General features: G+C 42.6%; 1 protein-coding gene across 4 annotated transcripts in view; it reads left to right on the forward strand.

Moving 5' to 3' along the window:
- CDKAL1 (CDK5 regulatory subunit associated protein 1 like 1) overlaps positions 1-27,638 on the forward strand; it is a 647,814-nt gene that overhangs the window by 592,316 nt on the left and 27,860 nt on the right. For all 4 annotated transcript variants that reach the window (XM_013060790.2, XM_045085085.1, XM_004761260.3 and 1 more), the window contains 2 exons: positions 23,228-23,311; positions 26,581-26,745. In XM_013060790.2, coding sequence (XP_012916244.1) covers positions 23,228-23,311; positions 26,581-26,745 — 249 coding nt within the window. The remainder of the gene's footprint in view (positions 1-23,227; positions 23,312-26,580; positions 26,746-27,638) is intronic.

A 27,638-nucleotide genomic window follows, 5' to 3' on the forward strand; every position in this document is an offset into this window, starting at 1 on the left:
TCACATTTTCAGCATACTGTTGTATACAATATTCTCCTGATTATTATCATGCTGTCTTCATTCCTCCAGTTTGTCTTTTGTGGTCTTTTCCCCATGATTGGTTTTGCTGAAGTTTTGTGTACTTCAGGATTGATTTGTTGTTGTGCTGTGTTGTGTTTTGTTCTTGTGAGAACCCCCTCCACCCCCCACGTACACACACATTTATATATACACAAATATGCTTGCATGGTTAATTGTCCATATTTTTGCATTTTCTATTTCTGTTTTTAATTTATTTCCTTTCTCCTGCACTTCTTGGGGGTATGGCTATTCTTGGGATGTTCTTGTTTTTCTAATTTCTAAAGTGGAATATTTGTTACTTGTTTTATTCTTCCAAATCTTGTTTTTCCGTATCTAGTATGTACTGTTTTCATCTCTTTCACTTTCTTTTTTTTTTTTTAAGATTTTATTTATTTATTTGACAGAGAGAGAGAGATCACAACTAGGCAGAGAGGCAGACAGAGAAAGTGGGGGAAACAGGCTCCCTGCTGAGCAGAGAGCCTGATGCAGAGCTCGATCCCAGGACCCTGAGATCATGAGCTGGGCTGAAGGCAGAGGCTTTAACCCACTGAGCCACCCAGGCGCCCCAGATCTTTTTCATTTTCAAGTTTACTTATTTGGAGTTTTTCTTTCCTCCTTTTCTCAGTGATTATTTAGAAAAGTGTATTTAATTTTCATATGTGTTATTTTCATAGGTTAATTATTAAGTTTTTGGTAAGTTCGAATCCTAAGTTAATTCCTTCAAGAAGTTTGACCATTGTAGGGAGAAATGAACATGAATTTATATATATATATATATATATATATATATATATATATATATATACACACACTGATAGGATGCAAATGTTTACATATTTTAAGGGGACCTTATTTTATAGTAACTATAAAATATTGCTGCCCACAGGATACTAAGGATACTCTCTCTCTCTCTCTCTCTCTCTATATATATATGAAAAATCTGAATTTACCTGTTAAATTCAATTCAGCAAATATGTATTGTCTACTGTGTGCCAGCAGCTGTGCTAAGTAGTAGGAACACAGTAATGCGAAAGGGTAGAAATAATTTCTGTTACCACAAAAATCTTATTCTAGTAGAAAACACAAGTATACAATTACAGGAAATACAATGGAATTTGTTGAAAAGCTAATAAGACAGTTGAGTATAAGCCAGCTACAAGATCCCATCAAAACCAAAATTAACAGAAAAGGACAGTTTAAAACGACATATAAGTCCATGGGACAGACTGGAGAACCCGGAAATAAACCTTACACGTATATGGTCAATTGACTGACCAGAAAGGAGCAAGACTATGCAATGGGAAGAGAACAGCCCATTCAATAAACAGTGTTGGGAAGGGGCACCTGGGTGGCTCGGTTGATTAAGCCTCTGCCTTCCGCTCGGGTCATGATCCCAGGGTCCTGGTATGAGCTCCAGATCAGGCTCCCTCCTCAGCGGGCCGTCTGCTTCTCTCTCTCCCTGTGCCCACCCCTCCCGCATTCATGCGCACACACTCTCTCTCTCTCTAAAAGAAATATATAAAAATCTTTAAAAAGAATGTTTACAAAAAATAAGGTTGGGAAAACTGAACACCAACATGCAAGAGGATGAGACTGGACCACATCTTATACCATACACAAAAATCAGTTTAAAGGGGACTGAACACTTGAGCATGAGACCTGAAACCGTAAAACTACTAAAAAAAAATATAGGTGGTAAGCTGCTTGACACAGATCATGGGGATGGTTTTTTAAATCTGACACCGAAAACAAGTAAGACTATATCAAACTTAAAAAACTTCTGCATGGCAAAGGAAACCAACAAAATGAAAAACAACCTATTGAATGGAAGAAAATATTTACAGATCGTACAGGTGATAATGGGCTGATACCCAAAATACATAATGAACTTCTGCAACTTACCAGTAAAAAGACAAAGAATTCAACTTAAAAATGGGAAGAAGATCTGTTTTTCCAAAGAAGACATGCAAATGGCCAAGAGATACGTGAAAAGATGTTTGACATCATTAATCATCAAGGAAATGCAAATCAAAACCATATTGAGATATCATCTCAGACCCATTAGAATTGTTATTATCAAAAAGAGAAGAAATAGCAAGTGTCAGGCAAGGATGTAGAGAAAAAGGAGCCCTTGTGCGGTTTTGGGGGGATGCACACTGGTGCAGCCCCTCTGGAGAACAGAATGGAGGTGCCTCAAAAGTTAAAAATAGAATTAATTCAGCAGTTCCACATCTAGGTATTTATCTGCAGAAGAGGAGAACATAACTCAAGAAGCAGTCTCATCCCCGCTTTCATGGCAACATTATTTATAATAGCCAAGATATGGAAACAACATTACTGTCCATCAGTGGATGAACAGGTGAAGAAGTGGGGTGTGTGTTTACACGTGTGTACATACGTACACACACACATACACATACAATGGAATTTTATGCAGCCATCAAAAAAGAATGAAATTTCGACATTTGCAACAACGTGGATGGACCTTGAAAAGATTTTGCAAAGCAAACTAAGTCAGAGAAAGACAGATCCCATCAGTTCTTTCTTACATGGGGAATCTTAAAAAATACTCACACAGGCTCACAGGTACAGAAAGCAAAGTGATGTTTCAAGGGAGGTAGATGAAGGGCGTCCAAAGTAAAAAGAAATCTGGGGAGGTAACATGTTGGCATTATGTGGAACAAGAGGTGTCGTGAGTTAATTGGTGAAGCTGAGTAATGATACATTGGGTTCATTACATTCTTAAACCAGAAAAACAATCTAGAAGTTACCCCCTCATATCCACAGGGGATCCTTTCCAGAATCCCCACTGGATGCCTGACACACAGATAATACCAACTAATATATGAAGTTCTTTCCCATATAGATATACCTGTGATAAAGCTTAATTTATCACTTAGGCGCTTGTAAAAGGTGAAGAACAATTAACTAGTAATACAACAGAACAGTCTGTTCCATACTAACCTAGCAATTAAGGAAAGCTGTGGAACCACTTGTCTTTGTAAGAGTCTACAAAATACGCAGGTGACTTAAGTGGGAAGTTAGACCTGGAAACACCCTTAGGTGACTTTCCGGGAGACTGTTTTCTCTAAAAAGTAGACACTATCATTTTCTGGAATTTTTAAAGTCAAAAATTATGAATTAGTTTCTCTTAACTCTAGTTTCGCTTCTTTCCTTGTCAGTATAATGCTTTGGTAATCAAAAAATCAAAAGCATTTCTCACTTGGCTGCCTCCCACCATCACTCACTGATTCTTTAATATATGGTACAGTTGTTTGCCTGCCTGAGAGATACTTAAAGTAAACAAGTTTTAGGAAGAAGAGATACATAAGATAGATAGATGTAACAGAAAAAGACCTCATTCACAAAAGAAACTAAGCAAACACATAATTTCCTACATATAAACCTAACAAGAAATGCACAAGACCTTCATGATGAAAACTAATGTCGTTGCAAAGAATGTAGAATCTATTTTATCCAGATTTCAAAAAATTATCTCAAAAACACAAAATATATTTAAGTTATGAAACAACACATTCCTGGATAGGGCAATTTAAAATAATGATAATGTCAACTCTTCCCATATTATTCTATAGAGCCCATATAATTTCAGTCAAAGGCCCACCAGGGTGTCTTGATAAATTTTACCTACCAAACACCAAATGCTTCTATATAATGAATGACATGATAAAGGATAAGTGGTCGAGACAGATGGTAACCACACTTAATCACGGTGGGCATGTCGTAATGTACGTAACTGTCAAATCAGTGTGTTGTACACCTGAGACTAATATAATATCGTACATCAACCATACTTCAATTAAAAATAAAAATTTTTGAAAGTTAAAAGATAAGCAGCAAACCAGGAAAAAAATATTTGCATTAATTGTAATTCAGTAATTATGACTCAACAGAAAAATGGGCAAGGAGTTCAAGAATACATATGAAGGGTGTTTGTTCTATCTCACTGGCAACTAGGAAAATGAAAATCACAGCAAAAATACTTGTTCACCTTTTATGCTAGCGTAGTTGTTTTGTTTTGTTTTCATTTAATTGATAATAGACAATGTGCAGAGGGTAGGAAAGAAAGCCCTCCTGTACAAAGTGGGAATGTAGAAATTGATAAAGCCATATGCAGGCCAGTTTAGTTGTACATATGAAAATCATAAGTTTAAATATTCTCCCTTCAATTTAGTAATCCCCCTTCTAGAGAAATACTCATGTGTCCAAGGAGGCATGTGTTGGCAGTGATTGTAATAGCCAAAAATTGGAAACAGGCCAGACATTATTAATAGGAAAGTAGTTAAATAAATTATGACATCTTCATTATATGGCCTCCAGTGCACTAATTTTAAAAAAAAAAATTAAGTATGGTTTTATGTGGTAACTTTCTCCTGAGAGCAGTGGGAGCCATTGTAGGGTTTTAAGTGGATGCGCGACATGACCAGACTTGAGTGTTTAAAATATTTCTCCAGGTGGATTATGGGGAATGGATCTGGGAACTATAAGGTAGAGGCCAGGTTCCCATTACAAGGCTGTTAATCTAGTCGCACACTAATGGAGGCCCCATGATATGACAGAGCTGAAACTGTTGTCACATAGCCAAAAATATTCTTATGTCACAGGACGTTTTTGTCTTCTATTTTAATGTGCATTTGTGGAGCAGCTCTTTTGTACAAAGTACTTTCCTAGGCAAGGAATACACAGAATGCTCACGGAATACACAAGATAGGTCTCCCCAACTAGAAAATCTAGTTCCTAAGAGGTTCAGAGTATTAATCTGTGGGTTTTACTGAGTTTGCTTTCCAAACTGGAAACAGTGGAGCTCATGTCTTGGTTTTGGTCTTGATTGTCAGGAGCTCAGAGACAGGTTGAGTGCCCAGCTGCAATGACCAGAAAGCTTAGGTTTAGGGTATAATTAGCTTCCACTCTTACCCCCAAAGATTTAACCCATTACTTTCATTTCCAAAGGCTGCGTGATTATGTAGGTCTTCTGTTGTACACTGATTGTCCATTTAAAATAATCAGATCTGTTTAAATTACTAATAAATAAATGAGCATCGAACTCACCATTTTAGCTGCATAGTCCCTTTGATCCCTTGGTGACTTGGTGAAAGCCGTCATTTGACCTCTGACTCCTACTAAAGTTGTGAATATTGTGTGTTGATTCAGCAAAAACCTTTTAATAAGAAAGGGCCCACTTTAACTCCAAGGCAGACCACATTGTGGTTATCAGCTCCCCAGGATTAATGAAGCATTAGTAAAATCATTTTAAAATCGTAACATCTTTAAAATGGAAGAAGTAGCTGGGCACCTGGGTGGCTCAGTCGGTAAGGCGTCTGACCCTTGATTTCAGCTCAGGTCACGATCTCAGGGTCGTGAGATGGAACCCTATGTTGGATTCCACACTGGACGTGGAGCCTGCTGAAGATTGTCTCCCTCTCTCTTTCCTTCTACTCACTCTTTCTCTCTCTTTAAAAAAAAAAAAAAAATTTGAAGACTTAGCATGACGGGGTTGTTACAAGCTCAGACTCCGGACCCAGACCTCCAGGTTTGAACTCAGGCAGTGTCTGTCACTTACCAGCAAGGGACTTGGTGCCTTTGGGCCTCAGTGGCCGCATGACAGAGTCCCTGCAGCAGAAGGTTGTTTGCAGCATCGAACTAGCTAACATTTGTAAAGTGCTTGCTACAGGTATCTGTTAAGAAAAAACAAAACACGCACACATACACACAAAATGAAATGAAGATTCTTTCCTAGAAAGCTCTTGAAATGGAATAGACATTTATTTTATTTAAGACGGTGTGATAAAAGAAGCAATGAAAGTCTGGAAGCTTTGGTCTTGGTTTCTCATGGGATTGTACCGCTGCAAGAAAATAACCTTTCCCTATGCCTTCCCCAGTCAAAAACCAGATTGTTGATGAGCGTTCCTGCTGATTAACTGAGTGTGGCTGTCACAGGCCCAAGCAGCAGAACACAGAGAAGGGAAAGGCTGCCCTCCGCGTGTTGTGTAAGGAAGGCAGGTAGGAGTGCTGAACACACAGCTCGTCTCCCCGGTGGCGAACTGCGTGATCCACCCGGGGGTGTTTTGTAAATTACAGTCTCCATAAAGAAGTCGGAAACCTTGCTCTGAATTCACGTGTGCAGGGAGCCGCCCATAAAGGAATGAAGGGTGACACGTGTGTGCTAGAATGGGACATCTCAGGACACAGGGAGAGCCGAGGCCAAGGCTCTCCCCGCCTCTGTGGTCTGTGAACGTCCCCACAGGATTCTAAAGCAATCCTCACCATCCCCTGCCTATTAGAGAAGAATTATGATTTTAAAATCCACAACTCTGCTGTTCATTTGAATTATTTACATAAGCAAGACTTCTCCTTCTTAAATTAAAATCACACGGAAATATGGTATTTTAGACTTTTGGGTATTCTCAGTTAATTTAAGCAGGCTAGAACAGAATGCAAATCTATAAAATACTGTGTTGTTTTTAAAGCTTGGCCTATTCTCTTTCACTTTAGAAGGTCCCCCCCCACACCCCTCCACTTTAATACACTAGCTTATTTCTATTTTTATGACACTTAGTTTTTATATATCATGATAATTATTGTTTTGATAAATTGAACACCCCCCCCCCGCACACATGCTTCATTCTGTAGAGGGCATATCTGTTATCAAATACAAGAAAGACCTAATTCTAGTTTGTAATGATTATGAATTTTTCATAGATTTGATTTAACTGCCTAATTCTGTTTGGAAACTTTATGTGATTTTTTTTTCTACCCTCTTTTCATTAGCTTAAAAGGATACATGAGGGAAAACTAGGTGTTTTGAACAAAACCAGAACACTTGATTTACAAAACCAAAAGCTTGATTTAAAGAGTGTGATATGATCTTCAACCTGGCTAGGTATTATTTTAAGGTTTTCATCTGATCTTATTATTATTATTTTTATTTTTAGTAGCAAGGAGATATATTATCTCAAAAACGACTACTGAATTTATTCAAACATTTGTTTTAGGGCACCTGGGTGGCTCAGTGGGTTAAGCCGCTGCCTTCGGCTCAGGTCATGATCTCAGGGTCCTGGGATCGAGTCCCACATCGGGCTCTCTGCTCAGCAGGGAGCCTGCTTCCTCCTCTCTCTGTCTGCCTCTCTGTCTACTTGTGATCTCTCTCTGTCAAATAAATAAATAAAATCTTTAAAAAAAAAAAACATTTGTTTTATAAGGAAATTGAAAAATCATCACTTACTGATCGTATTTGATGATTTCCCAAAAAGATAATGAATGCAAACACATAGAGTAATAGTTTATTTTTGATACAAGTGTTCTCAGAGCCTAACAATTTACCCAGAAATGTTGAATAAATCAGTGGGAGAAGTGAAATTTGTATTCTGTTGTGTTTTCACTGATGTTTTCATGTGCTTTCAAATTCAAAGATGGTTAGATTCAAGCTTTCCCCATTTTATAGATGGAGAGATGCATCACTTGTCCAAACGAAAGTCAGAATCTCGCTGGAACTCAACCTGTCTTATCATCCCTTGGTGTTTTGGTCAGGCAGCTACATAAGAAAACATGACTTAAAAAAGAAAGTAGCAGCCAGTGTTGCAAGCTTTGGGCAGTGATGATGAGAAATGGAGATGCTAAGGGGCAAGCACAGTGTCCCAGGCAAGGGCAGTGTACTGGGGGAGGGGAAGGGGGAGGGAAGAGGATCCAGTCGTGAAATTACATTTCTTACTGTCATCCTGAGCTACATGGCAGGAGCTGTATATTTAAGGATCTTTATAAGATCAAATTATTTCACAAAGCCAGGGCTCATTGTTTCTCTGTAAATGTTTCACATCGATGCGGTAATCCCACGGATAGATACGTGACCAGAACATGGACCTGCTGTTAATGTGATGTATGCCCCGTGTCATTCCGAGCTCAGATAATGAAGAGGAGGCCCTATTTTTTAGCTTTTTTTTTTTAACTTGTTTTCTTGTTTGTTTGTTTTTTTTAAGATTTTATTTATTTATTTGACAGAGAGAGATCACAGTAGGAGAGAGGAAGCGAAGAGATCACAGAGAGAGGAAGGGAAGCAGGCCCCCTGCTGAGCAGAGAGCCCGATGCGGGACTCGATCCCAGGACCCTGAGATCATGACCTGAGCCGAAGGCAGCGGCTTAACCCACTGAGCCACCCAGGCGCCCCCTTGTTTTCTTGTTTTTAATGTTGATTTTTCACTTGTACATAAGGCTTTTCAGTGGGAGGAAAGGGCAGGATCACGTTATGAAAGATGACCCTGTTAAAGTCATTGTGGAAGATGGGAAGTTATTCGTGTGCCGTGAGCCGGCCCCTGCTGGGCTTGCCTTACCTCTTGTCCGGGTGCGGGAAGTGCGAAATACCTTTGCCAAGAAGGTCTGCGATTTTCCGATTTTCCGAGAGAGAAGAGGCTTCCAGAAGCCTGCACTGCTTGATGGGGAGGTGAGCGGAGCTGAGGGGAGGGAGGAGGGTGAGGGACGATGAGCGCAGAATGGAAACATTACCTGAAATAGGCTTATAAGACGAATGGCCCTGAATCCGCCATCCATCATGATGGGTTTACTTCTTAATAATGAGACGCCTCCTTCGTTTATCAGCCCGGGCCTCGTGTAACCTCAGGACTCCCACTCCGCCAAGTCAGGTGCTGAAGGTGAAGTTGCGCAGTTAGGGGTGAGCACGGAGGTCCTCAGGGGGCATTTCCCCTGTGTTTTCTAGGAAATGCTGGGGAGGGAGGGGGTGAATAATTAGCATTAAATCCATTTTGGGTTTTTTTTTTTTCCTACTAGCTTTGTGGCAAGCTGCAGAATTTGAAAGTCATCATTTATTTATAATACATCTTCGTATTTTTTTAAAATTAGGAATAAAATTTTTATGATGGAATATTTTAAGCTATTAACTTTCACCTTCATGCAACATTTCTATTTGCTGTATAATTACGTTTACATATACTCCAAGTAATAGATTACTATCACTCTGAATTTTAGAACACTCAAAAAAAAAAAAAAAAAGAAAAGAAACATTCAGCTTCACCATTATAAACCCTGATTTCAGCTAAGAACACATCAGCAGGCCTTAGGCTCCTGATCTGTAGAGCCAAGGTATTTGGGGAAGAACTAGAGGAAAAGTTGGGAGCCCAGCAGTGGTAGGGATGGTCTGTGCTTGTCATCCTGGTGGTGAGAAGTAAGTGGTAGAATGAGATTGTCCTCATCGGATTGTTCCGACTTTATCATGACTCCCCCTACCCTACCCCCCACCATTCCTTGAAACTGTAAATCTGAGAACTTTAAGTTTTATACCACTTGCCAGTCCTCGTGATCCCAAGGAATGTATCAGCAGTAATACACCAGCGGGCTTGGTAGGATCCGCTCCTACAGCCCCAAGGACTTTTAGAACCCTTCAGCCCCTCTGAAATAACCGTTAAGGAAATTGGGTTAACATTTTGAACTTTCAAACTTCTACCCGAGTTACTTTTGTTCGCCTAGGCGTGAATGATCCATGGGGCTATTGATTTGCCTTATCAATTTGTACTTATCTTGTACATCCCCTAAAAAGGTGGGGGAACAAGTACATCTTCTGAAGAAGCTTCTGTGGTTTTGTCTTCTGCTGATGATCTGCTATTCGAGAAACTCCCTCATCTGACTTTTCTTTTCCCCACGTCTCCCATCTCTGACTGGCGGAAGGCCGCGGCATCTTCTTCTTCCTGAAGTCAGTCCTTGAAGATGGTTTTCTTGGTGTGCATCTTGACATCAGCAGTTCTGTATTTAATATGTTAGCACCAAAGCAGGAAACTCTCGTGGATGGTTTTGAGAAAATATTTTAATTATGTTCCATCTTTCTCTATGGAGGGAATGATGCCGAAAATGACTTTTCCATTCCTCATCTTTTTTCTGTGTTACTGTGTTGTGTGTGCGTATTAGAGTACCTCTTTTTTTTTTTTTTTTAAGGAGTTTGTGTGTGTGTACCTTGTTCTAGACACAAATAATGTAGCAAAGAGAGGATGTAGTTTGTGTATTTGGGAGAACACTGGGCCTGGTAGGTGCTCCTGGGAGCTGTAGCTCACAATGCAGCCTTGAATAAAGTACTTCGCTTCTCTGTGTTTCTTCGTTTATGAGTTAGAAGCAACAAAAGTATACGTGAAGATGAACAGTAAGGACAGTTGTGGACATCCCTCCCCAGAGTGGTGCCCTGGTTACAGTGAGCAGATCTACACAGACCCGTCAGTGGGGGTGGGGGTGCTATGCATGTCGGGGCAGGGAGAGGCTGGGAAATCCCCTGACCCTTCCTCTCAGTGTTGCTCTAAAACAAAATTAAGTCTTTAATAAAAATAAATGAGGAATTATGTGAAATAAGATTATTACAGCTGTTATATGTTATGAAGGCAGTGAGAAATGCATTTCTCCCATGGCCCTTCAATACATTACAGAATTAAATCCCTTGAGAATAACCTCCTAGATGATCTGATTGCAGCTTAGCAGTGTTATTTTAAAAAAAAGTATCAGCACGTGATCACATAACTCCAAAAATATAACTACATACTCCTCCGGAGCGCTGGCTCTTTCATTCACTCATTCAGCAAATATTTATTGAGAACCTGCTATGAGCCAGACGTGGCCACAAACAAAAGAAACAGAATCTCCAATCTCAGAACATTTAGAATCTTGCCAGCGTTCCCCAAGGTCATTGCCCTTAGAATTTTTTTAACCGATCAGTGTGCCCAAGGCAAGGAGGGTGTTTTGCCCTGCTGTAACGCCATCTGTATGTACTGTTCTTCAACTTCACACTGTTCTGTGTGCTGTTTTGTAGCAGAGAATTGTTTATTATGATTCTGATATGTTAATGAAGAGGTACTCATTTGCAAATAACTGTTTAATCTGTAATTAAAATCTGGCAGCTCTCGCAAAAATAAAGACAGTTAAAATGCGTAGTCACCGGCCTGCTATATTGAATATGCAATTGCAAAACATTAAGAAAAGCATATCCTATTTATCACTTTTAATGAATCTTTCACTCCAGTCCCTCTGTAAGCCCTGGATGGGATTCCTGTCATCCCACCCATATGCCCTTTTTTGGATCACACATAAGCGAGCCATAGCGCGTGCACACACACACACACACACACATTATCATTACCATATCCTCATTAAGATGGTGGGCCTCTGACCATATCCTGATGTTTGCTTAGCGATCTGAAATTCATGTATGCAAAAGGAATTTTTCTTATCCTTTTGAAAGAAGGATGATAAATATTTATACAGCCTTAACTCTTTCAGGCAGGCATAGGATCATGTTTTAGAAATGACAAGGAGCCGGTCAGGATCTTTTTCGGCATAATTCATCTTTCCAATAGGTCCTGAGACGTGAATTGTACATTTATCAATATTGGACAGTTTTGTTCCTATCTCCCCATTAAATATGCTTTGTCTTCCTTCTCTGAAATCCTTTTGAGTCCTGCCTTTGCAAAGGGGAGCCACAAGAGTTATCTCTGCTTTTCAGGCAAGATTGTTCCAGAAGGAGGCAGGAGGCCCCGCAGGCCTGCTGACCTGCACTCCTCAAGGCTGGGACCCTGATTGCTCTGCCTCCTCGTTTAGCTGGCTTAGCAACAGTCTCGACTCTGAATCGTCATGGACCCCAAGTATTGCTTTCGTGAAGTTATGCCCATTCTGAAGCAATAATTGGATAGAGCCGCAAGACACTCCTCTACTTGAAATTAGAGTCGTCTCCCAGCTGCTTGAATCAACATCTCTAAGTAGTAATGGTGAACTTGGGAACGTGTCTCAGCCCAGAGAGCTGTCTGCTTCCAGTAAATGGAAGATGCAGGAAATTTCCAAATTGACTCCTGGCGGTCGCAGGAATGCTATCAGCTGTATTACTGATAGTAATCACACTCCTCCTGCCTATCCACTGGCTCCCAGAAGCTGGGTTATTAATCTGAAAACTCAAGGCTGGAGCCAGGTAATGGTGTTAATTATTTCTTTCACGTAGGTGAACCAAGTCCCTGAATTGTTAACTCCTATCCGCTCTTCATTCACCCTTGCCCTTTGGCAATCATGAAACCTAGACTGTGTGTCAGCTCTGGAGGAGAAAGGAGGGAGCCCGGGGGTGTTGAGACTGTCTGAGCTCTCAGGCTACAGCAGCCATTGGTCCCAGCCCCTGCCGACCTGCCACCACCATAGCCATGGCCAAAAGCACCTTGCTGTCCATCGGGGGTCCTCTGTGTCACTGCAGGACTCCTCCAGTCCTGCCTCCTTCATAAACTCCTAATTGAGAAACACAGGATATGCGAGCCAGAAAGGGCCTTACAGATGGCTGATTTCAAATCCCCCTGCCTTGTTTTTAGAGGAGGAACCTGAGCCCCCCAACAAAGGAAATGATTTGCTTAAAACAGCTAGTTAATGGCAGAAGGCATCCTGACTTCCTGATTAGTCCTCCTCAAGCTCTGTCTTAAAAGGGAAGGAGAGGGGCACCTGGGTGGCTCAGTGTGTTAAAGACTGCCTTCGGCTCAGGTCATGATCTCAGGGTCCTGGGATCAGGCCCCTCTCTGCTCGGTGGGGAGCCTGCTTCCTCCTCTCTCTCTTCCTGCCTCTCTGCCTACTTGTGATCTCTCTCAAATAAATAAGTAAAAAAAAAAAAAAAAAAAAAAAAAAACGGGAAGGAGATTGTACCACAGTACCCAGAAACCTTTGGTGAGATGCAGGGCTCTAGATTGGGGCTGTGGTTTTAAGGAGGAATCGGGTCACTGTGGGTTAAAATACACAATTATTGTGCTTTAAAAGATAAAGCAGTATGGAATTCATACTAACGCAATACATTTGGGTGCCCTTAACAGGCAACAATTGGAGGTGGAAATAGACAAGAAGGGGAAAATAAAATGCAATGTGATCTATGAGACAAAAATTCAGTGGGAGAGAGGGTTTTTAAAAACCCACTCTAACTGTAGGACGGACGATGGAAATCAGTTCGTGAATGCTGAATAGTTCGCCAGATAGAGAAAAAGGCCTTTTAGGATTTAAGTGATACCCTTAGGTTTATTTTAACTGGACCCTAGCTACTAGGCGCGGGGTATGAGTAGCCTTCAAAAGTCTTACCCCAGGTCAGCAGTCTGCGCTGTTATTAATGGCTTGACTCCTCAAGGTCTCTCCGTTCCTGCAGTACAGTAACTTTGCATCAATTGGAAAGGTCTATTTGGGTTCCCTGAGGTTTTCTCAGCTGTGGGGCGAGTTGGCTTGGTTTCTGCTATGGAGTCTTGGTAGCCATCAAGAGCTCCTACTAGAGTCCCGCAGAGACCTGGCAATGCTCGGGTTTCAGTAGACTATGCAATAGTGCGTTTGGCCGGAGAGGCCATTGAAAAAGAAATCAAAAGCAGCCGCAGAACTAGATTCCTTTGTGAAAGGTGTTCCTGATTAAAAAAAAATAAAGCTCAGAATTGGAAATTGTTTGGATTGAATGGCTGGGATCTTTCCTTTCTCCTCCCCACTCCGTCCTCCCCCCACAGTAGGTTGATAGGAAAGAGTACATAGGATTACTTGAGGCTTCCATCTTTCTTGGTGCTCACCGTGGAAGGCTATTTTTTTGTTCTTGGTTTACATAGGATCTTTTATTTGCGCCTTACATTTTATATAAAAACCACCCACCTGCTATACAAAAGCTACCGTGTTCATCTGTAACCTCAGTTTTTTCAGGTTGGGTTTTATACATATTTTTGCGCTTGTCTGTCCTCGAGAGCAAAGAGGGGCAGAGGATGGCGTTGAACCAGACTAGTCGTTTACATTCCCCGATGCGCGTATGCAGGCGTGTGCGCACGCGAACACTCGCAGCTTACTACCGGTTGCAATAAAATTGGGTAGAATTTCAGTTCAGCTTCATTAACTCTGAGACGGTGGAGTAATATTAAAGGGGGAAAACAGACTAGGTGAAGAGAAATCAATTTCTTTAAATAAAGACGTTTTAGGGGGAACTAGTATCCATTTTTTTGAGGTTATCATTGCCATTCCTCAATATTCTAGACCCATAAACTGCATAGCAGAACTTGTATGTGCTTGAAGAAGCTACATTTTCACGGCAGGAGAGGAAATCAGAATAAATCACTGAGATGCAGGTGCACAGTAATACAAGAAGGCTCTTTCCCCTGCAGCCTGAAAGCCCAACCAATAAGACAAAAGGGCTGGGACTGAGCTCTCCGGGTCTCCCAGAGCTAAGCCAAGGAGTGTTGGGGGGAGGGTGTTAGGGGGAGAGAGTGGGGGAGGGGGGAGCAGGAGAGAAGAATTGTTATTCGGTCTTCTTTAATGAGATGTGTTGCCCGCTGCTGAAAGATTGGGGCAGCGTCTTTTGTAATGCTAATTAGACACCTTGAGAGCTTGGCTGGCTTTGATTTCTGCTTAATCCCTTCTGCTCTCCTCCGCCTCAATCCTGGCTGGCAAATGGTTGAAAGATGGTGGGGTGTAATTTATTGCTCACGTCTATGCTGAGTTCTTTGCTAACAGGGTTGGTAAGGGGAAGATGTCTCCTACCAAAGTCGGTATGTATGTGGGACATTCATTTTGGGCTTTTTGAAAATGAATTTGAGAATAGCTCGATCTCTGCCTTTTTAGTCCAAGCACCATTGTTTGTTTATTTGTTGGAAAAGGCCGCCTTCGCAGCCAGGCAAAATGGAGAAGGACAGAGTGGAAAATTCAGATGGCCTCTCCCCTTGGTTGCCTCAATCTCCCTAAAAACAACAAGCAAGCTGCTCATGCCTTCGCTTTTGGGGAGACTGTGATCGACCAGAAAAATGGAAACAAGAATAGTGCAAGGGTCAAAAAGAGGATTTTACCAAGTCGAAAAATCCCGCCTTTATAATTGATAGATATGTGTGTGTTCTTTCCTAAAATTAAACTGTTGTATTTTTATGATTACTGAAATTATGAGTGTTTGTGATGAGTTAAAGACAATTTTTTTGAAAATGACTAGTTTTTGAAAAATGAGTAGGATGGTCCTTTCTGAAATAGTAAAAGGGAGGATTTCTGTGAAATCCTTAAAAACTAGCTAATACTGGTTTAGAGCAGCCCTGTCCAGTAAAAATGTCCTATGAACCACATAGTATTTTAAATTTTCTGGTAGCAACACTAAAAAAGGACAAACAAAACAAAACAAAACAGATGACATTAATCTTAATAATATGTTTAACTCCATATGTCAAAAATATTTCAGCATGTAATCAGCATAAAATTCATGAAATAGTTTACATTATTTGATTCATGTAAAATTTTTGACCTCCAGTGGTTGTGTTGTACTGGTATGTATTTTATAGCACCTCTCCCTTGGGATTTGCCACATTTGAAGGGCTCAGCAGCCTTGGGCTAGTGGCCACTGAACTGGATGGTGCAGGCTTAGTGCAGTTCAGTAACTGACTTGGTGAAAAACAATGGTCAGGGTGAAATCCACTTTTTCTGGTACGGTGGATATTATTAGCTGTATGACGTTGGCCTTGACACTTAGTCTCTAATGAGCCCTAGTTTTCTCATCTGTAAAATGATGTATTTGTACTCAATGATCTATTTATTCTCCAACCATGCCAACTCTGAAATTCATGATTCCAAAAATGCCTATCTAGAGCCTGGTTATACTAGAACTTACCCGTCCTTTCCTCTAACTTAGTATTTGAAAAGAAGCCTTCTTCTCACCACAGAGAAAATTGCAAGGTGTCCCGTATACCATTCCCATACCTTTCTTCCTCCAACTGTCTGGACCTTTCTTTGAATTCTCCTGAGGCTTATACTGTTTTAATAAAGCGTTTGATAGTGTTTAGGCTCTCAGCAATCTTCGCTCAGTACTTCTGAGTGAAGATGTAAAAGCAATTGGCAAGTAATTACTGCGCATTAGTAGAATTACGTAAACACCAAATCTCTAAAACCCAGTGGTCAGTCTTTCTTCTTTCTCTCTCTTTGTGATCTAGCTAGTTTACTGTGTCATCAGTGAAACACAAATCCTAAAGCTGACTTATGCCTATGAGTGCCTCAGTGGTCCTATTGTTCCTGTTGTTCCTTCCAGGAAGGTTATCAGTTCAACTGTCCTGAGTCATAAGTGTGGTCAGTTTCTGTGCCCCAGGAGAAGCCCGTCAAAGAAGAGTGGCCCAGACGCACAGAGTCACGATTGGTAGAGACCAGTGTGAAAAGATGGGGAAGGTGGAAGTATGTGGAGATTAACATTTAATCTTAGAATCAAACTTTTAATAAAAGAGTGTTCCACACACGTATCTCATGTTGGCCTCCGTTAGTCATCCTGTTGATAAGATCTCATGGATAGCTACTACTGGCAGCATCTGGCTTTGGGACTTGAGATAGTTCTCAATGTTTGTTGAGCACCTTCCTACACTGCCTGGGCATTGTCAAGCTTACCTGATGTGGGAAAAATAGATCTAACATACTTTGTGCTAGTTTTGTGATAAAAAAGGGCCACTCGTCTCTGTTTGTTAAGAGAGTAGATCTCATGTTCTGTGTTCTTACACAGTTTAAAAAAAAAATCTTCACAAAAGCACTGTAGGTAACACCTTAGAATGTTCTAGAATACTGAAAATTTACAGGCAGGTGGTTAAAACTTGGCTGTTTTTTGAATTGGCAGTTGAGTAAGCACCCAGGTATACATTTCTAATACTGCAAAGGGATCAGGTTGGCATTTCTCACATAACTGTTTGCTGTTGAGAATTATTTTAACCAGATCAATAAAGCAGGGTTATTGTACTATTACTGTTGGCTCTCACCCAGCAGATGAAAAGAGCTCTGTTATTAGAATGGGATTTTACCTCTAAGTGGGAAAAGACTCCCTCTTCTCTCCCTTTTCTCTTGCTGAAGTGGGCACAAGACAGAAAGCAAGCCAGCAAGCGATTGAAGAATACAGGCCACAGGGCTGCTATTAGAAGAAACGTCATAGTCTGATTGGATTCCAGAGATCCCTGGCATCTGGCCTTGGTATATTGCATCCCTACTTTTGCAAAAAGACTCCCCCCCCCCCCCGTTTTCTTGGTGTTTCTTCTGAAATATGAGGAAGGAACAATAGGACCACTGAGGCACTCGTAGGCATGGGTCAGCTACTTCCGGGAATGGATATTCTACCTCAAAGGAACATTCTTTTTCTTTTGCATATATTTATTCCTGTTAATAAGGAGAGCTAAAGAATATTTCTTTTTTTCACCCAGAAGATACTGCTTTTAAAAAGTCTGATAAAATGTATTTTCAGTCATTGTCTTAGAGTCAGATACGAATCAGCCCCTTTGAGAATAAACCACCCAACATCTCTCAAGAATCTCTAGGTAGACCAGCAAACGGACGGCAAGCATTTGGAATACGACAGACTTTGAGTCCCATTACTTGTTTTCTGCGCCATCATCATTTTTTGACACACATTCCTGTGTCATGGCCCTTTCATTACAGAGTGGAATTGTCGAGTAAGGATGATATTAAATTTTAATGTTATTGCTATTATTACTGTTGACTGTTGTTAGCATTAGTATGCCTGGTTCTTTCGTTCCCGCGTCTGCAGGGCCAGAAAACAGAAGTGTGCATAAACAGTCAGGAAAATTACCGGATACCCTGGAGACCCAGCATCGCATGCTCTGCCTGTTGAGAATGATGAATCAAAATGGAAAGGTTATCATTTTCATTAGCTAGGAAAGAACAAGACCATACTTTTCTCCAAGTGTAATTACAGTGGTTCACCGGCAACATTACACTGCAGTAATTAGTCTAAAGGTGTATGTGAGGGCAGGCTTTTGCACAGACACTAGAAATATTATTTCAGAGTTTAAGGTCACAGCCTTGTGTTTAACATGTTCCAGGCAGCTTAGGGGAGGGGGGGGGGGGAACTAATTTGACTGGAACTAAAGAAAGACATTTGACATTTCCCAGAGTCATGCATTCAGAAACCAGTCAGGTAGAAAAATTGTATTTTACTATCTACAAAAACCAAGAAAACAAAGAAAAACAATAAAAGAAAGAAAGAAAGAAACCCTCAACAACTTAGCTGCGGAAATTGCATGTCAGAACATTTTGTAGGATAAACGGATATTCAAGTTTATTAGGAATGTGATATAAATAATTATGAGAGCTTTTGATATATGTGTTTTAATCTCCTTTTTTCCCCTAAGGCTATTGGACAGAAGAATTAATTTCTAGAAACTCTTCAGGGGAAGCAAAATAATTTCTTTACCTTCCTATAACTGTTGCAAGAGAGAAATATTTCTCTTGTACCGGTACTCAAATATGCATCTGTCCTTTGTGAATGTTTTTTGGATACTGAGCTGTTAACACTGCAATACTGAGATCTTTCAGACCTAACCCTCCAGTAGAGATTGAGTTGGAATTTTTTTCCAAAGCCTTATCTCAGGCTTCCTCTATAAGTAAAACAGAAGTGAGGACATGGAGGGCTGGGGAGGGACTAAGAAAGAAAAAATAAACTTTGTGTGAAGTTTATATTTAAAGTCATCTGTAGAAGTTTAAAAGAAACCTTCTACTTCTTCTAGAACAAGGGAGTCTTACACAAGTTACATTTCTTCCCGACGTAAAGGTGAAGGCCACAGACTCTGCGGTCTTTGGTTAAGGTTGTATTGTGCGCCGGCCTGAAAGCAATTCTCTTCAGTGTCTCTCTTCAGTCCTTAGTCAGGTAGGAACTTTCTGAGGACAAATGGGGAAACAGTATACTCGAATGAGCATTCATTCAGCAACCACATTCTGCCGGAAACCACTGCTTTGTTAACGCAAGGCTGTTTTATGTGTGTTATCTGGCCATATGGTTAGAACTGATGTTTCTCACAACTTTTGGGCACTTGGGAAATTTTAAGCATAGATGTGACACAAATAACACGGCTAGCTGATTATGTAATGTACTGAAAATTCTGCCCAAAACTTGAATTTAAAAACATTCCTTTTTGCTTGTCGCAGATGTTTCTCTACTCAAGGAAAAGTCACGCACTGCAGAATCAGATCTCTGATGGCGTAGGTTTTCTCCAGTGAGCACTCAAGTGGGAGGCCCCGGGTAGTGGGAGGACTCCGGGACTTCCTCTTCTTCCTTCTGCCCTGCCCCAGAGCAAATCACCACATCTGGCCGGGCCTCAGTGTCCTCTCTTTGAAATCGGAGATCGCCAAACCCGCTTCAGCTGCTGACTTCCTGGTCCGCTTATGGGACTCCTGCCTTTATTTACAGGCTTTATGGATAAATGAATAGATAAGTAAACATAAGTAAACATAAGTAAATAAGTAAACATAAGACCCCTAGTCCCATCTTTCCAACAAGGCCTGGAAAACTGTACAGGTGCGTTCTTTCGTATCCAGCCCTGTGAGATCACCAGTAATGCAGGATCCCATGAGGCCTTTTTCCTGCACTTTGCCTCAGTTTGGGGACGCAGTCTGTGACATGGAAGAAGAATGGTTTTACAAGACCGTTTTTATCATTAATTTTTCATAAAACATCCTTTTTGTTGTTGTCTTATTTATTTAAGTACACCCCTGGCCCAACGTAGGGCTCAAACTCACAACCCTGAGATCAAGAGTTGCATGGTCTACCGACTGAGACACCCTGGTGCCCTTCATGAAACATCTTTTTTTTTTTATTTATTTGACAGAGAAAGATCACAAGGATGCAGAGAGGCGTGGGTGGGGGGAGCAGGCTCCCTGCTGAGCAGAGAGCCCAATGCGGGGCTCAATCCCAGGACCCTGAGATCATGACCGGAGCTGAAGGCACAGGCTTAACCCACTGAGCCACCCAGGCGCCCCATGAAACATCTTTTTAAAGCTAGATTAAAATAGACTAACTGAAATTCTGCTTGCCCTAGGAAAAATTGCTTTCTCCACAGACATTTAAGGAATAAATGACAGAATAAGCCTACCTTGTGTGAGCAGGACTGACCGCCACTTGCAGGAGTCCTGACTTTGGCCACAAGATCAGACTTCTCAAAAGGAAACTCAGTTTCCCCCTGAAATTCATAACTTCCCATCCCAAGTTCCCACATCCAAAAATGCTGAGGAAGCTAAGTGAGCATTTTAGTTAACCAACTATAAATTATACGTCTGTAAAACAAATCAGAAACAAAAGGGTTATCTTTCTTAGGATTATAAAACAGAGGTTTTGTTGGGAAGATTTTGACGGGTTTCTTGGGGTTCAGATCCCTCAACAGCTTTTTGAAGGACTTTGTGGGTATTCGAGATCACGTTACTTTTAAGTGCAGCAAGAAAATAGCTGTGTGCTTGAAGCGTATGTTGACTTTAGGGAAAGTGAGCCTGGATTCAGAGTACGTATTTTCGCATCGGGAAGCTTGTGGACGTACCAGCCCCAATCCTACTGATCTACCACAGAGGAGGACCTAGAACTTTGGAACTGAGAGGTGTTTTAAATCTTAGAACCCAACTCTCTTTTTCCCATGTCCTGCTACTTCCTGACCTCTCCTTTTCGCGCTGAGTAAATGTCCTAACTTCTCTATCTTAAAAATAATCTACTCAGACCCCGTGTTCTCCCATCTAACATCTGCTTCAAACATGTGGTGGCTCGTGTTTTTAAGCGACCCTCCTTGAGACTCCTCTCTGCCAGGTTCTGCGGGCAGGCCACACCCCTGCTTTGACCAGCCCTCCTCCCTCCAAGCATCCCCTTCCCGCCTGTCCTTGAACATTCCTGCTCTCGTGACGCCAGCTCTAGACCATTCTTTGGGTGCCTGATTCCACTGGCACCCTAATTTGTGCTACCAGTCACAATCTTTATGAAACACTTCATCGTCAACCTCTCACATAGTCTTAGGAATTTGTCCATTTTTAAAATTTTACCCCCGAGTTCCACCTGAAACCTTCCCCCTGCACCCCTGCTTCTTAATGCCGTGGGTGTTTTTAAGGTTACGGGAAATAGTCCATTCTCTTAAAGGTTGTGTCTGATAGTCACTTCATTGCAACTTCAGTCTTATATACATATATATCGAGGAGGGCATTTATTATTCATTTTAGTTCGTTTTTTAAGGGGATTGGAATAGATTGCAGCAGCTTTTCATTCAAGTCCTGGCTTCCTTATGCTCATTTTTGCTTTGTGTCTTTCGAGGAACTTTAAGAGCCTCACTGGTGAGACAGGATGCATGACTAAGGGGACAGAAGAGGTGACAGGAGGATGTTTGCCACCGTAAATTACCACACATAGCCATTTCCCTGCATCCTTGTGGCAAATATCAGTTAAATACTCAACTGTAAATAGTTCTCTGGTGGTTGATCAGAAGCCCCACCCTCTGCTGTGCACACGTAGCAAGTCTCCCCGACTCTGGGTCTGTGTGAGCTCGCGTGGCTGTTACCTGGTGAGCCAGGGGAGCCCAGCAGTGCGGACAACAGCTGTCCACCTTCATTCAAACAAGACGGAAGCAGCAGCTACAGTCTCAGGGGCTCAACAATCTCATATTGTTGCTAGATTCGTTTCCCGAAAACTTAATGTGAGATGAAGTGTAATTGCAGATTTCCTTAAGAACCATTGACAGATACTTAGCCTAAGTCATAAGCAACTCACACTGTGAAATGTGTACAAACATGCTAAGTTTTCCTCCAGAAGAATATACTTCAGTAAAAACCAATATTCATCATTCTTGTTAAATAAACAGCCATTCCCATTCGATGGAGAAGTTGGGGAGATGTTCTTTGGTTGCCACTCGATTTTCAAAAGGGGTGAATGTGGCAGGAAAGTTCCTTAGTTTTCAGGGAGTGAAGGAAGTGCCTGGTAAGTATCCTCCCAGAGACCTTACGACCTTTGGCTAAGGGGGCTACATTTTGAACAAGATAGTAAAAAAAGATAGTAAATTATGGTGTGTTTAGGTATTGGCATCATATGATGGAGAGGAGAGTTTGGTGTTTTGTTTTTAATTGTTAGGTGGTCTGTTTAGTGCAGCTGTGTTTACGTTTCCTAAACCCTAACTACCCGACTGCGGTAGCAAGTCCCTACATATGAGAATAGGGACAGCTTTTTTTTTTTTTTTTTAAGATTTTATTTATTTATTTGACAGACAGAGATCACAAGTAGGCAGAGAGGCAGGCGGAGAGAGAGGAGGAAGCAGGCTCCCTGCCAAGCAGTGAGCCTGATGTGGGGCTCAATCCCAGGACCCTGAGATCATGACCTGAGCCAAAGGCAGAGGCTTTAACCCACTGAGCCACCCAGGTGCCCCTAGGAATGGCTTTTTTGAAATCTTCTTGTCCGTGTGCTTTGACACAGAGAGTTGTATTTATCAAGCAGTGAAGGCAAAAATAATTCTAGGCACAATCATTCCGTGCAGCTAGTTGCTACTACATCAGACATTTTGACAGCCTTGTTAGAAAGAAGTAATTGGTGCTTTAAATGTACTTCACAGTGGACGAAACTTGGAAGTGGTAGAATGTTTTCGACTGGTCACATTTCTTCAGCCAATGTTTTGGCTGATTTAACTTCTTTGTTATTAAAGATGTGTGCTTAGACCGTAAATGTAGATTGAACCTGGAGAGAATTAACAGTCCCATATCTTTGCTGTCTTTCTTCCTAAAAAAAAATAAAATAAAAAATGAAACATGAACATGGAGTCGTGGCTACAACAAAGAAGAGACGGCTGCTTATGAGAGAGTAAATGTATTTAATAAGGAAATAGCCGTAGGAATTAATCAGTAATTGCAGAGTTATATGCAATGTGTGAAATGTTTAGATGCAGGGACTTAATGACTACTTTTCGAGGCATTTTCTTTACTGTTACATCCCTCATAACTCAAATTAATGTTTATTACTACTCTTCCCCATTGCCAAAATATTTTCATGAATTTGGATTCGAAGCAGCTTGTTCTGGCTTGTTGGGCAACGTTGCTTGGAGAAACCAAGTGATACTTAGAAGAGTTTTGTGTGTCTTGGAGCCCTTAATTATCTTACTTATGTTGAAGGAGGAAGCTAAGTTTTGTTTCATAGTTATGTAAGAAAGTAAGATTTCATGCTAGGCTCATTTTATATTAGTGCATAGGTAATAGCGTCTGTCAGGAAATTTGAATTAGTGGTTCTTCTATTAGCTGCTCAGTAGCTAGCAATCCAGAATCCGCTTTAACTCCGAGCGGATGCCGCTTACTGGTCCAGGACTGTCTGGGCTGGCACTTCTGTTTTGGATCCCGAGGTGTTTGCCCTTACCTTTCCTTTTCTCTCCCCTTCTCTCCACAGATTGGCGAAAGACAACAAGTGTTAGTGACCGAAGAGTCTTTTGATTCCAAGTTCTACGTTGCCCACAATCGATTCTACGAGCAGGTGAGCAACACTTCCGAGGCCTGGTGCTTTCTCCGGAGTGAGAGAGGGCTGTGGAGCAAATCACTTAAGCAAAAGGAACAGAAAGGAGGGGAGGGTTGCAGAGTCCTGTCACAGCGAGGGGATTTTAGAGCATCGCGTCGGCTCCATGAACAGGGCCTTATCTCTGTGGGTTGGTCCACAGAATGCCTCTGCAAAGGAGTTTATCTCTGTGGGTTGGTCCACAGAATGCCTCTGCAAAGGAGTTTATCTCTGTGGGTTGGCCCACAGAATGCCTCTGCAAAGGAGTAAGTGTGTTTTTGTCTTTAGTCGTCTTTGCCGGGACCAGCCGTAGGCTTTAGGAGGCGAGAACAGGTAGTCCCCGCGGCTGGAATTCCCGCAGCCTGGCAGAGGAGAGGGGGAGCCTCTGTCCAGGGAACAGGAAGGATGAAGGGGAAGGGCAGGGATTTCCTCCCGAAGCCCCAGCCCCGGCGCTCGCTCAGGTGGTCCGTCGGTCGGTGGTTTTTTCGGTTCTGTTTAGTTGTAGGATTTTTGTTTGTTGTTGTTGCTGTTTTAACTTCCACCTTGGTAAGAATGCTGGGGGCCAAGGGGAAAGAGTCCATTCTGTGAATTCAGCTCACGGGGCCAGCTCTGGAGACCAGCATGAGGATCAAACCGGCTTCACTGAGAGCATCGTCTTCACGGGCCGAGCCTGCCCACTGGCCAGCAGCCTTGCCCCCCCTTGTAAACTGGACCAGCTCACCGCACTGCCGGCCCGCCCAGCTTCTCTCTCAACATTTAGGATTCCACTCCCCCAAGATGGGCAGTGGTTCAGAAGTGACTGAAGAACACAGGTGCCTCCCTCAGGGGCCGTGGCCCTGGAAAAGGCCCAGGAAGAGAGGGGCTCTCCCCTACTCGGCAGTAGACTCTCCATGGGCATAGGGATTTCGTGTGTCACTCTTGGACTCTGTTAATGGTTTTTTGCTTTGTTTTGTTTTGTTTTGTTTGAGATTTTCTTTATTTGAGAGAGAGCACCAGCAGGGGAAGGAGTAGAGGGAGGGGGAGGAACAGACTCCCCGTGGAGCCGGGAGCCAGCTGGGAGAACTCGATCCCAGAACCCTGGGACGATGACCTGAGCCAAAAGCAGACACTTAACCAACTGAGCCACCCAGGCGTCCGACTCTTAACTTTTCTTAATACCAAATGTGTTTTCCTGCTTTTTGTTCCTTTCTCGTTAAATAAGAAGTGAATTTTTTTTTCCCCTATGGGTCGTGGCTGAAATTAGAGTGTGGGAAACCTCTTCGGGCTAGTGTGGGCGAGTCAGGGAAGGGAAACCCCCTTTCCATGTCCGAAAGCAGGGAGGCCGTAGTCGGAGAGACCTCCCCTGCTGATGCTTCCCAGGGAATAACCCCAAACTGGGCCCTGAGTTCTCAGGAAACGTGGGAGGAACTTTTCCAGGCCCAGACTAAACGTGCCCTGTTCCATACTCGGCAGGAACGACAGCGGAGGTGGGGTTCCCAGCACTTGATGCCGGAGACGAGTTTCTTCCCCATTTTCCATCTCATTAGTTGGCTCCCAAGAGCCATTTTCCTATTCAGGCCAACCTGCTCGGCCCTGGGGAGGAACTCGATTGTATTTTGGTCGCCTCTTCCCTCTCTTTTCTCTGCCATCTGGGTTTCTGCCTCAGCAGGAAACTTTTTTCCCCTTCATTTTAAAGGCAATGGCATGCCTCATTAGCTGTTTCCTCCAATTTAAAGCAGCCGGGCTTTTTCCAATTATTACAACTGGAGGGGGAAAAAAACACTGAGCCCTTCATTCAGATCAAGGCAGCAGATCAAGGAGAGTTCTTTCTCCCCAGAATAGTACCACATCTCCCAGGGACAGTTTACTCTAGAGATTTTCTTGTTTTATAAAAACCGATTTAAAGGGGTTTTCATATTCTGATACTAAAGCTCTTTGAGTTCACGTGCTTGCTGTGAGTAATTCAGCGCCCAGGTGACCTTTTTCCTCTCCTTTGATGGGGCCGTGGACTCAGTGGTCATAAAAAGAATCAAACCCAGAAAGACCCAGATCCCTCTTTGCGTCCCAGAGAAGTCGGCCGTGGAACCCTGGCTCGCCTCCAGCATGTCTGTCTCTACAGCGAAGCGTATCAAAGATGTCAGAGGAATGATTTTTCTAAATAAGATGAGCTCCAGAAGTGGAGATGGTATCTAGAAATGACAGTATTACTAGGTTGGAATGAGTCTGTTTGTTTTGGATCCTGACTTGAAAAGCCTGGCGAGCGGCTAAGGCCCCGACACAGAAACGTGGGGGAGACACGCCGTGTGCAAACGTCCTCCGGGTCCCCAAGGACCGGAACGTTTGCTCGAGGTAAACAAGTGCTTCCGTCAGAAATCTCGAGCGGAGAGAGACCGTCTGACAGTTCCTTGTGAACTAGCCAAAGGAGCCTTCAGAACTGCCAATTGTCTGTGGAGGTAGAAGGAACCAACGTGCCTGTCCCAGGACAGAGCGAGAGACGGGAACGGAGGCTGTTGTTCATCAGAGGAGTCATTGAACTCCAACACCAACACTTGGGCCATTAAAAAGGGCGCTTTTAAATGCTCTTCTGCTCCCTGCCCCTCAAATCACACACCCATGCTCTCTCTCTCATGCACACGCACACACACACACACACGCACACACACTCATGCACACACAAACACGCGGCCTTTATCTGAAGTGTCTATTCCAACCATGATTCTGACAGCTGACTTGGCAGGTATGGAAAGTATAAGGCTTTCATCAGCGTTGTCTCAGTTTTCCTCATTGCATGGGACAGCCGAGAGCAGCATATCAAAGGCCTGTCCAAAAGCGACTGGCTTGATTGCTGGGGGCTCCCCCCGGGTCTGCCTGCCACATGCCTGAGGACAGCAGGCATCCCGAGGAAGGCGCATTGTCTCCAGCCCGTGGCTCCTCCCACACGCGCCTCCCTCGCCTGCAGGATCTCCAGATCCTGGAGCAGCTGGAAGATGGAGCCTACTCGGGACAGGGTCTCAGGACAGAGAGAAGAGGCAAGGAGGCAGCCAGGGGTACCCGAATAAAGGATGGACTGCGGCGGGTAGTCCTAGGTCAGTGTGGGTTCATTCATTGTGACGAACGTACCGTACTCGTGGTCGGATGTTCATGGAAAATAGGGGTCTGAGGTATCCGGGACGCCTCTGCTTCCTTTGCAGTCATCCTATCAATCTAAAACGGTGCTCTAAAATGGCAAGTTTATTTTGTTCAAATTAAGCCTTCTGAATTTTTCTTTAAAGGTCTTAGTGCCAAAGAACCCCACATTCATGGGGAAAATGATCGAAGTGGACATTTACGAATCAGGGAAACACTTCATGAAAGGGCAGCCAGTATCAGACGCCAAAGTATACACGCCATCCATCAGCAAACCATTAGCAAAGGGACAAGTCTCAGGTTTAACAGAGGTGAGTAAAAGACCCTTTTCTCTCTACCTTGCTGGTAAAACAGCAGCTGCAGAAGCACAGAGATTCCAGACCGTGTTTCTGTTATCATTTCTAGTTCCCTCTTTATGTATGCATGAGGCTTTCATCCTTCCTGACAGACTGAACTCTGAATTAGAAAGATGCAGTTTTGCTGATGCCTTTAGCTTTGCTGCTCCGCCTGGAGAGGGAATGAGCCCTTCCTACTTCTAGGCCAGCCGTGGAGGGCAAAAGGCATTATTTTCAGGTGAAAGATGGAACGCAGAAGATCATCTGATCCAGGGCATCTCTGTGTCAGGAGATCCTGAGTGGAAGGGGGTGATGAGAGGAAGGTTTTCTTGCTTTACGAAGCTGTTGATAATACAGTAAACGCCTGCAGTTAAACAGGCACTAAAGCGTGTCGGTGTGTGTGGTGTGAGTGCCTTTCTCCAGGCTGTGTGTTGAATATCTGCTTTAGTCATGTGGAGTGAAAATTAAACAATTTTTTTCCTTTCTATAAAAAAGTAACCTGACCCCTCTTTTATACCTTGGTGCAAATCTGGCTGTTTTCCAGTCTCCCTCTTACATTTCATTGAGCTACAGTTGTAAAAGCTGATGGGGTGTGAAATGAAAATGTGTATCACATTTCTAAGCATCATTTGATGTCCTTTCTCCAACACAATTGTTAAGCACTCCACAAAAAAGTGTGCAGCCATGACTTTGCGTACGGAAAAATGAGAAGCGATGTTTATCTGGCCATCGAATTCCACGATTGTTTGAATGTATGTATTATCTTTCCCCTCAAAATAAACTGCCAGGGCATGTTAATTAAGCATCGAGCGTAGCAACAAAGAGGGTCCTGTTATCTGTGCTCTCACTCACTGTGGTGATGGACTCTG

This window comes from Mustela putorius, unplaced genomic scaffold, assembly GCF_011764305.1.
Source record: "Mustela putorius furo isolate JIRA1106 unplaced genomic scaffold, ASM1176430v1.1 tig00000831_pilon_pilon_pilon, whole genome shotgun sequence".
In the NCBI taxonomy this organism is placed as follows: domain Eukaryota; kingdom Metazoa; phylum Chordata; class Mammalia; order Carnivora; family Mustelidae; genus Mustela; species Mustela putorius.